The 17,582-nt window shown below is 50.6% G+C and overlaps 1 protein-coding gene across 4 annotated transcripts in view; it reads left to right on the forward strand.

The window, feature by feature from the left end:
• The first annotated feature begins 636 nt into the window (after positions 1 to 636).
• Tmem44 (transmembrane protein 44) overlaps positions 637 to 17,582 on the forward strand; it is a 36,158-nt gene continuing 19,212 nt past the window's right edge. For 2 of the 4 annotated variants that reach the window (XM_042668531.1, XM_042668533.1), the window contains exons 1-8: positions 637 to 790; positions 3,865 to 3,991; positions 4,767 to 4,854; positions 6,143 to 6,306; positions 6,431 to 6,517; positions 9,283 to 9,453; positions 12,007 to 12,153; positions 13,361 to 13,501. In XM_042668531.1, coding sequence (XP_042524465.1) covers positions 648 to 790; positions 3,865 to 3,991; positions 4,767 to 4,854; positions 6,143 to 6,306; positions 6,431 to 6,517; positions 9,283 to 9,453; positions 12,007 to 12,153; positions 13,361 to 13,501 — 1,068 coding nt within the window. In that variant the 5' untranslated portion in view covers positions 637 to 647. The remainder of the gene's footprint in view (positions 791 to 3,864; positions 3,992 to 4,766; positions 4,855 to 6,142; positions 6,307 to 6,430; positions 6,518 to 9,282; positions 9,454 to 12,006; positions 12,154 to 13,360; positions 13,502 to 17,582) is intronic. The other 2 variants (XM_042668540.1, XM_042668549.1) reach the window with 1 other exon arrangement.

Raw genomic sequence — 17,582 nt, forward strand, 5'->3', positions numbered from 1 at the left:
TGGCAATGTGGCTGGCTGGGGAGTGGGTGCGTTCCAAAACCCGCTTCTCGGCGGGGATGACGTCCCTCCGGGTAGCAGCTTCAGAAAAGAGGGAGGCGAGAAGGACGACCCGCTCCCCGGCCCCTCTGCGCCCTTTCCTGGTCTCTCATTCTTGTTGTGCACTGCGCACCCCTGGGCGCCCAACGCCCCAGCCCTCGGCCGCGCCGCTGTGCGCGCTGTCTGGCTCTGGAAGTGGGATGACTTTGGTGCCGGGACACCGTCCCTTCCTTACAGGGACCGGCGAGGCGCGTGTCCTCGGGGGAGCCCGGCGGCTGCCCGCTCCCAGGGACCGCCAAGGGTCTCGCGGACTCCCCCGCGCCGCATCGGCCCCGCGGGCCGCGGGGCGGGGGCGCAGCCTTTGTGCGGCGGCGGCTCCGGGCTCCGCCGCTGGGGGGCGGCCTGCGCCCCACCGACCCCCGACAATAGCGTGAGGGTGGGGAGCCGTGCGGTCCCGGAAACTTTTCCCGAGGATCGCCGCCGCCCCCAGAGCCTGGGAAGCGGAGGGGGCGCGCCACCCCTGCGGTGGAGACCCGGGGCGCTGTGCCCGGACCAGGGGCGCCGTGCGGGAGGCTCCGGCTCGCGCCGGGCTGGGCGCGCCGAGCGGTGCCATGGAGGAGGCGCCCAGCCCCGCGCCCGGCCCCGCGCTCGGGGACTGGGACTACCTGGATCGCTGCTTCGCCCGCCACCGGGTCTGCATCTCCTTCGGCCTGTGGATCTGCGCCTCCTGCTGCTGGATCGCCGCCCATGCGCTGTAATGGACCCGGGGCGCGGGGCGCGGGGCGGGGGGCGCGGGGCGCGGGGCGGGAGGGACAGGGGACAGGTCGGGCAGGGGCTGGCCCCAGAGGAAACGAGAGGAGGACATAGAGGAGCCCTGCGGTGCACAAGCCTCGCGTTAAATCTAGCGTTTCTCTGTAGACCGAAGTCGGATCCGTCTTTCCGGATTCCACGCACGGGAGAGCCGGGCCCGGAGCCAGCAGCGCCAGGCAGGGTGGTGCAGTGAATGCGGCCGGGACTGGGCTCTGTTGTCAGCCCTGCTCTATTGGCTGGTGGCGTGAGCTGGGCAAGTGATTAGCCTTTGCTCCTCGCTTAAATGAGGATAATATCGCGTAAGAGGGAGGGGAGTGTTACAGGAGGCATATTGCCAAAGTAAGTGCCCATTGAACGTAACCATGGCTCTAGCTCTGCCCCCTAACCTTGAAGACGTCAAGTCTCTCCATGCTTCTGGCCTCGATTTACCCAAAGACCTCCTAGCTGGGACTCTGGTGGCCAAAACCCTGGTCTCTGTAGCCTGGGTTCCAAAAGGTTTTGGGCAATCCTTTCCCAGGAACAGAAATTCAGCAGCAATGCCCAAGATGGTACCACCCAGGTATTCCCAGGCAGCGGAGACAGTACGATTCCCCTCTTCTTACACATTGACTATTCCCCTCAGATTTGACATAGTGCAGTCTGCAGCCCTAATGCCCAGGAACTGGAATACATTAAAATGACACTTCGGACAAGTAGTGTATTTATTCACTTACCCAGATCCCTGCCACAGGCCTGTGAGGTCTTCACATGTACAGGGAAGGAGCCTCCAGTTATTGAGAAGTTAAATAAACTCCCGAAGTGACATGTCCAGATGGAAACTCTAGGCCCTGTTATGCAGGGGCAGAACTTCAGGGCTGAAAGCTCTCCAGGTCAGAAGTTGGAAACTAAAAGAGCACTGTGCACATTTGTTTTTTTGTTTTTGTGGTCGTGGGGCCTGAACTGTGGGGCCTGGGGCGCTGTCCCTCAGCTCTTCAGCTAAAGACTAGTGCTCTACCACTTGAGCCACAGTGCCACTTCTGGCTTTTTCTGCTTATGTGGTGCTGAGAAATCGAACCCAGGCCTCATGCATGCAAGGCAAGCGCTCTACCACTGAGCCACCTTCCCAGCCCCCACTGTGCACATTATCACCTCTGTTTTTCAGCCACCTGGAAACCAAAGCATGAGAGGTCAGGGGACTCCTAAGGGTGCCAGGTTGGCTGGTCTAAGAGCAGAGCCTCTGCCAAACTTCCTGAATATCCATCTATCACACTTCCAAGCGGTGGCTACCTGGGTGGGCTAAGGTGGACCAGGATCTCTGTCCTCTGAGATCTGGGAAGTTTATTGAGAGCACGAAGGCCCAGAACAAAGCCTTCAGTGTGAAGCCAGAAGACCTGCTTTCAACTCACCTTACCAGTCTAAAACTCAGTTTTCTCCTTGCTCATGTGGGAGGGCTGACATAAAGTATTGCTTATTTGGGTCTAACTTTGATGGTCTCTAAGTTAAAGTTGTCATTCTTTTGGTTTTGGATTGGTTTTAGGAGCCCAGAACTTTGATTAATGGTTAATGATCCCACTGTGAGCTTTGAAGGCCTAGACTGAGCAGGTCAGAAAATGCTTAGGAACCCAACAGCCTTCTATTACCAAACCTTTTCCCAAGGGGTGACATTCAGAATCTAATGATGTGGAGTGAGTACCACCTTCTGGTTAATGGAAATGAAACCTCAACTGCTGTCCTGCCTCAGTGTTTCTGAAGAAACACAGCAAGGAGCTGTGAGAAACACAGCAAGGCGCTGTGTATAAGAGTATAAGGTCAGGAGTATAAGATCAGAGGACCGTGGTTTGAAGCCAGCCTAGGCAGAAAGGTCTGTGAGTCTTCATCTCCAATTAACCAGCAATAATCTGAGCTGCAAGTGTGGTTTAAGTGGTAGAATGCTATCAGAGCAAGCAAGCTGAGTGCAGGGACCTGCGTTCAAATGCTGGTACTGAGTGGGTAGTTACAATCATTATATTCAATGAACATATGTGAAAATGGAGCCACTTGAGGGTACAAGTGGGCTTAGGAGAGATGGGGAAGAATGACGGAAGGGGTGACGTTGACCAAGATGCATCTACTCCGAAACTGACATGTTGAGTTGAAACTCCTTTGTACAACTACTTACAGATAATTTAAAAAAATTACAAGGAAGCCGGGCGCTGGTGGCTCATGCCTGTAATCCTAGCTACTCAGGAGGCTGAGATCTGAGGATCGCGGTTCAAAGCCAGCCCGGGCAGGAAAGACCGTGAGACTCCTAACTCCAATAAACCACCAGAAAACTGGAAGTGGCGCTGTAGCTCAAGTGGTAGAGCGCTCGCCTTGAGCTGAAGAGCTGAGGGACAGTGCCCAGGCCCAGAGTTCAAGCCCCACGACCGACAAAAAAATATAATAAAATAAAAAATAAAAATAAATAAAAAAATTACAAGGAAATGGTACTGACGGTTTTGCCTGGGGTTGACGCTGAGATCCTTCTACCTACATCCTCCCATGTAGCTGAGATGACAGATGCATGCCACGTGTTATTGTTGAGATGGGGCCTAGACTGGCCCCCAGTCTCAATCTTACCAATCTCCTCCTTCCAAGAAATAACATTACAGGTATGAGCCTGGCACAATTGACCTTTTTAACGTTGGCTGCTGGCTCTGCCATTGGCTGAAGTGCTACTGTTGGAACCCTCATGATTGTCTTTTAGACAACCAAACCTGATGGCTAGTGAGTCAAATAGAGAGATCAGTCATTGCACTGATCGATTTGGGGAGAGTCAGTCATCAGTAGAGGATGCTGCTGCTTCCCTGCCTCTGCCAGGGGCTTCTAGGCCAGTGGCTTGGGATTCTTCTGACCATTTCTTCTCTATCTATAAAATAAGCTGGGAGACACCTGCTCCAGGCTTGGGGAAGAATGTGCTTCCTTGGAACATAAAGCCACAAGTGCCTTTTTAAAGGTATCTGTTTTGGTGTGTCCCCAGATTCACAGCTTCTGTGTTATATCCATGCTTCTATTACCCAGGCTTCTTTACCTGAGATGTGCAAAGAAATCTGGACAAAGCCAGTCAGCACTGTGTTCTGCATGCTGTCTCCTGAGTAGTCTGTGTGATACCATCGGGGCGATTCTGGCCAGACAGCTTGCCATCCAGGTTTGTGTGACCCTTGGGGCCAGTCCAACACGGGTGTGACTGTCCTTTCTCTGCTGCAGCCACAGTGGCTTCTCTATTTCATCATTATGTAAGGCAGAGTTTACCTTCAGAGTGTCTGTTCTGTCATTTCTGTTCCCCCCTCCTCAATATTCTTGCTCCCTACCCCACACGACTCATTGGTCACTTTCTGTAAAGCGTATTCAAAGTCACCTTCAACAATAAGATCTCTCAGGAGGCTAAAATCTGAGGATCTCTGCTTAAAGCCAGCCCAGGCTACATAGCAAAACTCTGTCTCAAAACACCCAAACAGGAGGAGGGCATCCCATTTCTTGGTACCTGATGAGATAGAACGAGAATACACTCAAGTCCAAAAGTCATAGCTAGTGTTTATTGAATACTTGCCTACATCCTTGACACTAAAGACCCATTGTTTTACAGATGAGGAAACTGAGGCACAGATTCAGTGGCTGAGCCATATTTACACAGCGAAGACTACCCATGCAATAGAAAGAATGTGAAATAAGAAGCAAAGGGCTGGACTCCTGCCTCCATCTGTTCTGACAGGCATCTTTGCAAATGGGATGAACCATTTGGGCACTCCATCCCCTCTTCAAAGAGACCTTTCTCAGGGCAGGGGGCAGGCAGGAGGTGTGGCTTACAGATGGCAGTACTAAACCAGTGTTGCTCATGTGGAAGAGGGGATCCTGAAGGTGAGGTGCTGAGGTTCTAGAAAAAGATGCTTGAATGTCAAAACTCTATTTCTATTTGTTCCCAGGTTTTCACTGGTGCCTACCTGGCAGCTGTTGACTTAGTGAGCTTTCTGTTCATTCTCTTCCCAGTCTGCAGATCCAAATCTAACTCGGGTGAGTATGTGGCCATCCATTCCTGGTCTCATTCATCCATGCATTCATCGGGATGCTAAGTGTCAGCTCCTTGTCATATCCTGAGCTGGGTCCCTTCCAGGCACAGGCAAACTGAAAAAAGACCCCAACTCCAGCCACATGAGAAAGTGAAGGCCCTAAATAGTTACTAGAGCTTTGGGCAGGTGTGGTCAGCCAGGGAAGCCATGGACTTCAGATATCAGGAAAGTACTGGGACTGGGCACACAGCAGGCATTCCAGGTGAGCAGAATAGCACAGGCTCATGCCAAGAGGAGCAATGGCGCATGATCTGGAGATGAGTGGAGAGATCTCAGCATGCAAATCTGAGTGGCCAAGCAAGGATACCATCCACAGGTGTGGACCATCCATAACAGAACAGGAGCAGGAAGTGACAGGAGGGGTGAGGAGCTCTGAGTATGTGGGACTGGAGGCCCCTGAAAACAGGCATCAGTGTGCTTGGACCCTTGTCCAAAAGAGGGAATGCTTGTGTCAATGGTACTGTAACATGTTGTCAGTGGGCGCTCCTAGAAAATGGTCCTAGATCTGCACAAAAAAGTGTGTGTGTGTGTGTGTGTGTGTGTGTGTTTTACTGGAGCTTGAACTCATGGCCTCATGCTCTTGCTTAGTTTTTTCAGTCAAGGCTGATACTCTACCACTTAAGCCACACGTCTACTTTCAGCTTTGTACTGTTTATTGGAGGTAAGAGTCCCTTGGACTTTTCTGCCCCAGCTGGGGGTGGAGAAGGGTGGGGGGGAATGGTAATGGGGAGCTTCAAACTGGGATCCTCAGATCTCAGCCTACTGAATAGCTAGGATTATAGGCATGAGCCACTAGCACCCAAGGCAACATGAAAAACTACTGCTCACTGCTGTTTGTCCTGCTCACAGGGGAGGTGTTGTGGCACAGACATATCACTGGCCCATGTGGCTCCTGGGGCCTAGAACTGGCCAGACACCTGTCTGCGAAGAGCTGGTGCTAACCCTACCCCTGGGCCCAGATGGTTGTACGGTAGTTTCCCTGCCCTCTGCAAGCCCTTGAGTTATTCTCTTCTTCCAGAGGCTTTGCCTCCCCATCTACCCAGTTGGCTCTGTTCATCTTCCTGGGCTGAGAGGACTTTATCTGCTATCAAAAGCCTGTGTGCTGACACTAGAGCTTCTCCTAGATTAGGACTCTCAAGGACAGGCCCCATTCCCTAGCCACACAGAGCAGAACCATGACAAGCTGGGTGAACACATGGGCCAGTGATATGTCTGTTTGGTGTCTCTTGCAGGGCAGGACACCCGGGAGAGAAAGAGGAGGCGGCTCAGGGCCACTGTGTTTGTCCTGACTCTGCCGCTGAGCCTGGGCTCAAGCTGGGCTCTCTGGGCTTCTGTGCCCAAGATTTCAACCCCTGTTCGAGGCTCACAGCGGAGGCTGTTGGGGAAATTGCTGCAGGTAAGGCTGAGCCACCCCAGGGAGGGTGTGGGTTGGTCCTGGGCAGTGCCTTGGGTGGACTGGCGGAGGGGGATAGGGATTTCTGGCCCTCAGAATGCTGACAGTGTGTCATCTATTCTTGCAGGACAACACTGAAGTCTTCGGTTACCTGCTGGGCGGTATTGCTGCCCTCGGTTCCTGGGCATCTCGCATCCCCCCACTCTCCAGAATTGTGAGGCTGGGGTCGGGGGGAGGGCGGGGTGGAGCAAAGGGAGTTGGGACGGTGGCAGGTCTTAGGGCACCAGGAATATTCTAGAGGCTCTGTGTACTATGTATACATGCATATGTGGACTTCGATTTTTCTGAGGAGCCACAGTGACCAGGGCAAGGGGTGCATGTGGAGAGCCCGCGGCTCAGCCAGTGGGACCTGAGGCCTGTGATAGGTCTTCAGGGAAGGCCTGTGCATTCTTCCCTATTTCCTACCAGGAAAAGCACTGGGAGTGGGGGTGGGGAAGAAGGGGACAAACAAGGGTGCCACTAGAGATTGAGAAGGGTGTAGAGACCAGACACAGTCAGCTACTGGGCTCTGATTGGCATGTCTGGGATGAGGAAAGCCCTGTTGGCCAATCCTGTTGGGCTAGAGAGGTGAGTTGCCCCTTGGGGGAGCTCACAGCATCATGGATTAGGCAGATGTGTCGACAAGATGTCAATGATGTAAGAAAGGGAGAAGTAGGTGTTTGAGATTTCAGAAGAGGGAGAGAAGGGATTTGAGCTCCATATGCTATTCAAGGGAGCCAGAGGAGAAATCACACTGCTAGGCTGCAGGTGGTGGCAGCTGTCCTGGAGGCTCAAAAGGGAAGGTGGGGCAGGTGAGGGAAGGGCAGTCTGGGCTCTTAAGGGGGCACAGGACAGTGCCTGAACAACAGCAACCAATGAGGCATGCATAGTGGCTGTGCTGCCAGGTAATCTCTGTAGATGACTCCACCACCTTAGCCCCGTCTCACTGACAGGAGCAGCACCAGCCCTGACAGCAAGAGATGAAATGGCCCACTGTTTAGCATAAGAAGAACCCCTGGACTAGGAACATCATGGCTGAGTAGGAGGCCCAGGGAAGGCAAGTGGCTAGTGATGACTTGTGTGAACACAGAAAGGGCCCAAACCTGGGTCTTAGCCACAGGAGTCCTGTCTCCAGACTAAGCAAGGGATCAGAGAACCCTGAACCTGTGTGTCCAAGGAGGGATTTGGATAGGGAAGCCTTTGAGGGAGCCAGAACAGTGCCTGGCCACCAAGGTTAGTTCCCTAAGGCTGGTTGTAGTCAGCCAAGCTGGAGTTCTGGATCTCTGGCCAAACTGAGCTGTGCCCTGTGCTGGGTAGAAAGGGCCCAAGGGAGAGGGGTTCATCTCTACTCTCAGCCTCTGGGACAGGGCCCAGGGCCCATCTCTGGTGGATGAGCCATGGGCTCTCCACTTTACTCTGGCTCTGCGCATAAACCCAAACTATGATTGTCTCTGTTCACTGCCTTTAAGCAGATAGTGGCCACCTGCCATCTGCTTGGGAATAAAAGTAGCCAAATCTGAGATGTCAAAACCAAGGTTCAAAGCCAATCCAGGTAGGCAAATCCTGAAGCTTGTTATATACAGTTAACCAACAAAAAGACAGTGTGGCTATACAGTGGTAGAGCACCAGCCATGAGTGAAAAAGCTGAGCACAAGCATGAGAACCTGAGTTCAAGTCCCAGTGCTGGCGCGCACACACACACACACACACACACACACACACACACACACACACATACACACACACACACACATGCAGAGAGAGAGAGAGAGAGAGAGAGAAGTTCAGGTGCAGAATATAATGTTACATTCCTGAGGATTCTTTGAGCTAAAAAAAAATAGGAGAAAATCACACATCACATGCCTTTTTTTTTTTTTAGTTTTTTCCTCCATTCCTTAGCCAAGGTCTGACTATTTTTAAATATAATCAGCTAAGGAACAATCTAAAATATACACATTTTATATTTGTATATATAAATTATGTGACTTCATGTAATTAATGTATAGTTTTGTGTATACACATATAAATGCATATATAATGATTTTGTACCTCTAAAATAGATAAGTATTGCATATGTTTCTTATTTTTAAACCCATAAGCCCATTCCTTGTTCTCCAGAATTGTCACCTTGGCTTCAGAATTGCCAGAATATTCTGTCATTTTCCTGATCTTTCCTTTTTGACCTGGTTTAGAATTATTGGTCCCAGCAAGAGAAGGGCTGGGCATAATTCAGATCCCCTCACTACTTTTCCCAGCTAGGGTCTTAGAGACCCTGCCTTGTATCAGAAGTTGGGCACTGAGATGCCAGGGTCTGCCTGTTCTCAGGAGCTCTCTGAATATGTAGAGAGCAAGGAGTGTTTTGTTTTTTGTTGTCCTTTGTTTTGTTTTCTTGGTGTAGTACTGGGGTATGAACTCAGAGTCTCTGCTTGGCTTTCTCACTCAAGGTTGGCCTCTATCAGTTGAGCCACACTTCCACTTCCAGCTTTTTGGGGAGGTGGTTAATTGGAGTTAAGAGTCTCCCTGATTTGTCTTCCAGCAGTCTGGCTTTGAAGTGAGATCCGCAGATCTCAGCCTCCTAAGTAGTTTACGATTTATAGGTCTTAGGGCCCAGCAAAAGCAGAATCCAGCTGAGCAAAAGGCAATGTGTTGGAGAGATGTATTAGGTATGATTGAGCCCAGATGAGAGTTAGTCGCTCTCCATAGTGGGCAAATGATAAGAATAGGCTTCTGGACCCAAGGTTTAAGGTAGATTTTTGAAAGATGAATAGGAGTTTGCCAGGCAAAGGTGCAGCTTGACCAAAAGTGAGATGTGTAACAAAAACAACACCCTTGGGGAGTGGCCCTGGATACGGGGCTTGCTACCCCACATACTGTGCCACTGAGGAGCCTGGGCCCCCAAACCTACTTTCCTCCTGCCAAGCCCCTTCTCTTTCTGCCTAGTGCCAGGGGAAGTCACTCCCCTTCATCCACCTGTGGACGCGGTTCCTGTCGGCTCTGGCTGGCCTCCTCTATGCCTCAGCCATTGTAGCCCATGACCGGGAGCCTGAGTACCTGCTACGGGCCACGCCCTGGTTCCTGACTTCCCTTGGAAGGGCTTCGCTGGACCTCACTGTATCCACCCCAGGCTGGAGGCTGGGGGAGGCCGGACTGCCTGGGTCCCAGCCGCACCCTGCCATGTCCTTTGTCGCTCTGTATAGGCAGTATCTGGCCCAGCACTTAGGGATGGTGTGAAGCCTGTGGCAGGCAGCCACCAATACCATTATTTACAATGATTATTCTTTAGGCTGGAGCTCTCTGAAACAACAAAGAAGAGTGGGAAGGTTCCAGGCCTTGGAGTCAGAGACCTGGGTCAGTTCTCTCCCTGTCTCTCTGCCTTAACTTTCTCTCAGGGCTGGAAGAGGTATCTGCATGCTGACCTGCCATGCAGGGTCCTTCCTGCCTTCCTCCTCTGCTTTCTGGCACTGGATCCTGTGGTGGAGAAACAGGTGAAAGCTGACCAGTGCTGCTGATGGTCAGTGGCTGCCTCATGGCTCCTTGCTGCTTCCTGAGGTGCCACACGGATGACCTTGCATGAGTTTGGCAAGGGCAACCAAGCCTTGGCAGTGCACTGCAGGTGGTTATTAGAGGTGCTGGCAGTGGGAAGGGCTATGGTGGGTGGGTATGAATAGTCTGGAGGTCTGAGATCAAGGCAGGGCACATGCTAGGTTTTTGGGAAGAATCTATCCTAACCTTCTTCTGGCTACTGGTGGCTCCAAGTATTCCTTAACTTGTGGCCTCATAATTTGAGCTTCTGTTTCTATCTTCTGTCTTTTATATGGTCTTCTTTTTGTATATCTCTATATGGCAGTTCCTCTTTCTCGTGCTTCTACTCTTGGTGATGGTACTGGCATTTGAACTCAGGACCTCACACTTGCTAGGTAGGTATTCATCACTTGAGCCAACACCTCCAAGCTTTTTTGTTGTTGTTAGTGGTAGAGCATGAACTCAGGGCCAAGGTTCTGTCCCTGAGCTTTTCTGCTCAAGGCTAGCATTCTTTGAACCACAGCTCCACTTCCAGTTTTCTGGTGGTTAATTGGAGATAAGAGTCTCATGGACTTTCCTACCTGGTCTGGCCTTGATCCGTGATCCTCAGATATCATCCTCCTGAGTAGCTAGGACTACAGGTGTGAGCCACCAGCACCCAGCCCAAGCCTTGTGTGTGTGTGAGAGAGAGAGAGAGAGAGAAAGAGAGAGAGAGAGAGAGAAAGTAAGTGTGTGTGTGTGTGTGTGTGTGTGTGTGTGTGTGATGGGGCTTGAACTTGGAGTCTGGATGCTGTCCCTAAGCTTTTTTTTTTTTAATCAGTCATGGGGGCTGAACTCTGGGCCTCGGCACTGTCCCTTGGCTCTTCAGCTCAAGGCTAGCGCTCTACCACTTGAACCACAGCACCACTTCTGGCTTTTTTCTGCTTATGTGGTGCTGAGGAATTGAACCCAGAGCCTGATGCATGCGAGGCAAGCGCTCTACCACTGAGCCACCTTCCCAGCCCTATCCCTAAGCTTTTTTTTTTTTTTTTAACTAAAGGTTACTGCTCTACCACTTGAGCCCCAGCTCTACTTCCCCTAAGCTTTTTCCTTGAGCTATTTTTCATCATCTCAGACCTTGATCTTCCTACCTCCACCTCCAAGTTATATGAAATTACAAGTGTATGCCTATACATCTCCTCCCCATCTCCCCTCCCTTCCTCCCCCTTTCCACCTCTCCCCTTATCCCTCCTCCTCCTCCTCCTCCTCTTCCTCCTCCTCTTCTTCTTCTTCTTCTTCTTCTTCTTCTTCTTCTTCTTCTTCTTCTTCTTCTTCTTCTTCTTCTTCCTCTTCTTCTTCCTCTTCTTCTTCCTCTTCTTCTTCCTCTTCTTCTTCCTCTTCTTCTTCTCCTCCTCCTCCTCCTCCTCTTCTCCTTCTCCTCCTCCTCCTCCTCCTCCTCCTCCTCCTCCTCCTCCTCCTCCTCCTCCTCCTCTTCCTCCTCCTCCTCCTCCTCCTCCTCCTCTTCCTCCTCCTCCTCCTCCTCCTCCTCCTTCTTGTGCTAGTACTGGGTCTTGAACTCAGGCCTGCGAGTTGTCTCTTAGTTTTTTCAACTCTACCGTTGAGCCAGCTCCACTACCAGCTTTTTAGTGGTTAACTGGAGATAGAAGATTCACATGCTATACTGCCCAAAGTGACTTTGAACCTCATCCCTCAGATCTCAGATTCCTGAGTAGCTAGGATTAGTAGCTAACTTGAGCCATGGGACCAGGTCTGAATCATTAGACACAGGGCTTATTCTGTTCCTCGATGGCTACTTACATCAACAAAGACTCTACTTCCAAATAAGGTCACATTCTGAGGTTCCAGGTGGGTATGAGTTTGGGAGGACACTATCCCACAAGTACTTGTCCTGTCTCTGTAAGCCACATCCTTCAGGAGGATGTTTACAACAAGTATTTACAAGAGACAGGAATGCAGTCAGGCCTGGCCTTGTCCTCAGATAAGCTGAGTCTATCTGGGGTAGACCAAGGCAGGATAAGCCCGTGGAGGTATGAGAGCCTAGATGGTCAGGACACCAGGAGTTCTAGGGAGGGTAGAATGGGAAGGGTAGCAGCAGGCCACTGGCAGGTCTCTATTTTCTATACCTTAACTTCCATGTCTCAGATTATTTTCCTTTCATGTGTGATGAAGAGCAAGATGAGAAGGGCCTTTGGATTTACCACAGAAACCAGAGAGGGCCCCGACACCCAAGCCCTCCTGACCTGTGCAGAGAAAGAGGACGACCACCAAGAGGCCAGCAGTGAGGACAAGGTCTTTCCAGTGTTTCCTGGGTGGGGTGGACAGAGGCAAGGGCCCTGCACCAAGTCTGGGACTTGGGAACCTTGAAAGTCCCTCCATGCTGTGTGTGTGTGTGTGTGTGTGTGTGTGTGTGTGTGTGTATACATGTGCATGCATCACACTCACCAGTACTAGTGCTTGAACTCAGGGTCTGGGCTCTTCCAGTTGAGTCACAGCTTCACTTCCTGCTCTTTGCTGGTTAATTAGAGATAAAAGTCTCATCCCAAGCTATCTGGGAGGCTGAGATTGGGAGGATTGTGGTTCCAGGCCAGCTCAAGCAGAAAGGTCTATGAGACTCCATCTCAGTGGAAATAAAGCTGTTCATAGTGGCCAATGACTGTCATCTCAGCTATCATAGGAAGCCTAAAGGAGGCTTAGCAGGAAGCAAGTCTTTACCTTAAAAATAACCAGTACAAAAAAGGCTGGAGGTGGGGGCTGGGAAGGTGGCTCAGCGGTAGAGTGCTTGCCTTGCATGCATGAGGCCCTGGGTTCGATTCCTCAGCACCACATAAGCAGAAGAAAAAAGCCGGAAGTGGAGCTGTGGCTCAAGTGTAGAGCGCTAGCCTTGAGCTGAAGAGCTGAGGGACAGCACACAGGCCCAGAGTTCAGGTCCCACAACTGGACCCAAAAAAAAAAATTTTAAAAAGGCTGGAAGCATGGCTCAGCAGTAAAGTACCTACTCAGCCCTCATGAGGCCTGAGACTCTGAATTCAAACCCCAGTTCCCAGCTGGTTCTCTTGGGCTGCAGAGTTTGGGGACCATTGGCTTTAAAAGAAGAGCGCTAAGACACTCCTTATAAGAAGCAGAATGTGCCGGGCGCTGGTGGTTCACGCCTGTAATCCTAGCTACTCAGGAGGCTGAGATCTGAGGATCGCGGTTCAAAGCCAGCCCGGGCAGGAGAGACCGTGAGACTCCTATCTCCAATAAACCACCAGAAAAAAAAAACCGGAAGTGGCACTGTGGCTCAAGTGGTAGAGCGCTCGCCTTGAGCTGAAGAGCTGAGGGACAGCGCCCAGGCCCAGAGTTCAAGCCCCACAACCGACAAAAAAAAAAAAAAAAAAAGAAGCAGAATGTGAGGTCTGCCTTAAAAATAGGAAGAAAAAAAAAAGACTAAAATGCCCTAAGGGTTCTTTCGAATAAAATGGGAGCTTGTTTTTAGAACATGCCTCTTGCCTTTCAGATGTCTCCTTTCTGTCTTCCTGTCTCCTCTCAAAAGAATTCAGATTGGGTGCCACTCACCACCCTGTCCCACTGCAAGTCTCTGAGGACAATGACAGCAATCAGTCGTTACATGGAGCTCACCATCGAACCTGTACAGCAGGTGAGGGTCCATGGGCCACAATTAGGTGTCCAGAAGGGTGGGCCACAGTCCTGGAAGGCTTCCTGAAGGAGGTGATACTATTGTGATGGGGGGGACCGTGTAAAGAGCTGTGTGGGCCTGTCATGGAGGGCACGTAGGAGAGGAAAATGGTTTCCCTTCACCCTCTTTGCTACAGCGGTTGAGGATCATGAGTCAACTTGATAAGAATTACAAGAATAAACAACAACTTAGTTGCTTATGCATGAAAGTTCACAAAGAAAACAGTAGCCACGGGGCTGGGAAGGTGGTTCAGTGGTAGAGCGCTTGCCTTGCATACATGAGGCCCTGGGTTCGATTCCTCAGCACCACATAAGCAAAAAGAAAAAAGCCGGAAGTGGCGCTGTGGCTCAAGTGGTAGAGCGCTAGCCTTGAGCTGAAGAGCTGAGGGACAGCGCCCAGGCCCAGAGTTCAGGCCCCATGACCGGACCAAAAAATAAAAAATAAAAAAAGAAAACAGTAGCCAGATGAGGGAGGTCTCTCTGTCCTAGGCTAAACACAAGAGAAAGGATTAGAACTTGTGGGGACAGGCATCTTACAGAAGGGGAGCAGAGGGAAAGTAGGGGTGCACATGTTGTCACTGAAAGTAGCTCTCTTCCTGCTGGACACTAGAAATTTCCTGCATAAAATTGGGTTTTCCTTACGCAAGAGAAAATTTATATAACTTGGCCCTAAAATTCATGGACTCTGCAGAAGTTTGCTTATGTACTGTAAATATCCAGAATTTTTGTCGTTATCCTTTAAAAATATATAATATATAATTAGAACAATTTACACAGTGTGTATTCTGAATTAGGCATTATAAAAATCTAGCATTGATTCAAAGCATAGCTATATGTAAATTCTATACCTTTTTTTCTTGTGCCAATATGGAGGTTTGAACTCAGGGCCTAGGAACTGTCCCTGAGCTTGTTTGCTCAAGTGGAACCACAGCTCCACTTCTGACTTTTGGATGGTTAACTGGAGATCAGAGTCTCACAAACTTCCTTCCTTAGACTGACTTTGAACTACTATGCTCAGTCCCAGCCTCCTGAGTAGCTAGGATTACAGGCATGAGTCATCAGCACCTGGGCCTACACCATTTTATACAAGGGGCTTGAGCTTCTGAGGATTTGGGTGACTATGAGGCTCTGAAAGCCAAAGGATGATTTTGCTCTACGTTTAGGCAGTTGGGGTAGGAACAGCTTCTCCTGCTTCTGCTGCCTTTCACTTGCCTGTATTCGAAATGGCCCATATGCCTAAGAGACATTCTTGAGGTTGCGCATCCTGGTTCTCTCCCAGAGTGTGGGAGGAGAGAGGGTGCAGCAGTCAGATTACTTAGATGGGCCAAAAACCTGGCAACCCCCAAGGGCAGTGGATCCTGGAGGCTTCAGTGCTAGACTCAAGACCAGGTGTGAATTCCATCATCGGTGCACAGGAGAGGAGAGTGGACTAGGGTCAGTGAGGAATAGGAGTCTGTCTGTGTGCCGATGGGCCCGAAGCCCGGAAGTGGACGGGCCGGGCCCACATGACTCCTGGGGCTTGGCCCACTCTGGCTCTTCAGGAAGGAAAGGACAGGGAAATGGGCGACAACAAGTTCACGCCTCAGCCCATTTCCCCAGAGATTATTCTCTTCTTTTTCTTTCTTTCGTTTTTTTGTTTTGTTGTGTTGTATTATGTTTATTGTATTTTATTTTTTTGCCAATCCTAGGGCTTGAACTCAGGCCTGGACACTGTCCCTGAGCTTCTTTTGCTTAGGGCTAGCATCTACCACTTGAGTCACATTCCCAGCCGGAGATTGTTCTTGTCAGATTGCTGTACCCACAGTCATTTCTGCTCTGATTGAGGCTTGCTCATTTGGCCATTGACTTCTAACCTCTGTCCCCAAGCTCCTGGTGCTTCTGCCATCCTTAGAAGTGTCCAGGAGTATCCCCTTCTCTTGTGTGTCCTTGGGGACCCCAGTCCCATGGCTCTACATGCTGGTGCATGAAGGTCCCCAGTGTGTACAGCTGCACCCTGCTTCTCCTCAGTTCCAGTCTCAGCTCTCTGGCTGCCTATTCTGTGGTACCATATGGTGCCTCATACTTACCACATCCAACACAGACCTCTGGTTTTCCCTGCCCAGTCCCTCTTCTCACCCATCCTCCTTGCTATGGTTCACAATGCCCTGTCCACACATCAATTCAACCCAGATTTCTCCTTCCTGTCTCCTCTCCTGCTGCATTCCCATGCCATCCAGCCCGCATGTGGGTCCTATAAATGCTCCCCTAAAATATGTGTCAAGATGTATTGTTATCCTTATAAATTGTTGCACTTATAAATTGATATACACCCCTTTGTGTAACTAAATGAATTTTTTAAAAAAAACATATGAAGGCCAGTAGCCGTGTGGCTCATCTTCTCTGCCACCCTTGTCCCACCTCTCCACCTGCACTAACAGCTAGAAGGTGTTTTGACAAATGAACATAATATCTGGGCTGGGAAGGTGGCTCAGCGGTAGAGCGCTTGCCTTGCATGCATGAGGCCCTGGGTTCGATTCCTCAGCACCACATAAGCAAAAAGAAAAAAGCCGGAAGTGGCGCTGTGGCTCAAGTGGTAGAGTGCTAGCCTTGAGCTGAAGAGCTGAGGGACAGCGCCCAGGCCCAGAGTTCAGGCCCCATGACTGGACCCCCCCCCCAAAAAAACCCAAAACTCTAAAAGACAATGTCCAGGATCTGAGTTCAAGTCCCAGTACCAGTATCAATAAATAAATAAATAGACTTCTGGCTAATCTTACAGAGACTCCAACACCCTTAGGCCCAGCCCCGATCCCTTCCTGCTGTGCCCACATTGCGTGCTGTGTACCGCCGACCCCCCCCCCTCCATTCTCTGCCCTGTGTCTCTCCCTTCCTGCTGCACAGGGGTTCTCTACCCCTCTGCCTATGGATCGGAGCTCTCAAACTGCAACAGTTGTTACCCACCCCAAAGGCCCCCAGGGAGAAATAGCTTCCTTGCTGGGTTCCCACCCCCTCCCTCATAGCTGAGGAACAATGTCTTAAAGCACTTAGTACAGTCATATTTCTGTGTGCTGTCCATCTTGAGTGTGTGTGTGTATGGTGTGCATACACACATGTATGCACATGCCAGCACTTAGGCTTGAACTCAGGGCCTCATGCTCTTAGGTTTTTCTTTTCTTTTCTGTTCTTTCTTTTCTTTTCTCCCAAGGCTAGTGCTCTACCATGTGAGCCACAGCTTCCACTTCTGTCTTTTTGGTGGTCAACTGGGGATAAGAGTCTTACAGACTTTCCTGCCTGGGCTGTTTTTGAGCCACTATCCTCAGATCTGAGTAGCTAGGATTACAGGTGTGAACCCCTTGCTGTCCATCTTGGAGCCTTGTGCCCTTTGTCTCCTGTCTGAATTCTTCTGGGAGTCACAAGCCCTCTGTGAAGGTACAATCTGAGCATGTTGCTCACTGAGGTGGTCCCTGTCCAGCTGCCCAGGGGACGCTCAGAGGAGCTGGGGCCTTCCTCTTTGCTGTTGATGTTTCCTTGGATGTTGGGCATGACTTCTCTGGGAAGTTCCCAGAGAGGGCATGCCTTTACTGTGAGGAGCCCACTGTGCCCATGGAACTTGCGGGGTGGAGGGAGCTGGAGGAAACAGAATTTTAGTAGCAGATTCCTGAAGGGTGGCAATAGACCATTTTCCATCTTGGAACTATTGAAAAAGAACTTTCAGAAGCTTCTAGGATGGGATGCTGGGATGGAACTTAATGGGAGAGTGCTTACCTAGCATGTATGAGGCCTTGGGTTGGATCCTTAGTACAGCAAGGGAGGGAAAAAGGAAGGGAGGGAAAGGGGGAAGGATGGAAGAGGAAGTAAAGAGAGGAAAGAAGGGCTGGGGAGGAGATGGAAGAGAGGGAGGGCAAGTAGGGTTGGTTATGGTTACTTTCACAGCAATTGTACATCACTGTTGGGTGGGCTTTGGGTGGGCTTTTGCTGGGGAACCGACCTGAAGGAAGTACATGTTCTACCTCATTCTCTCAAGAGCCCCAAATCTCACCAAGTCTGAGCTCCTACCCATGCTCTTC

Source organism: Dipodomys spectabilis, unplaced genomic scaffold (assembly GCF_019054845.1).
Source record: "Dipodomys spectabilis isolate Male_0828 unplaced genomic scaffold, ASM1905484v1 ptg000017l, whole genome shotgun sequence".
Taxonomy (NCBI): Eukaryota; Metazoa; Chordata; class Mammalia; order Rodentia; family Heteromyidae; genus Dipodomys; species Dipodomys spectabilis.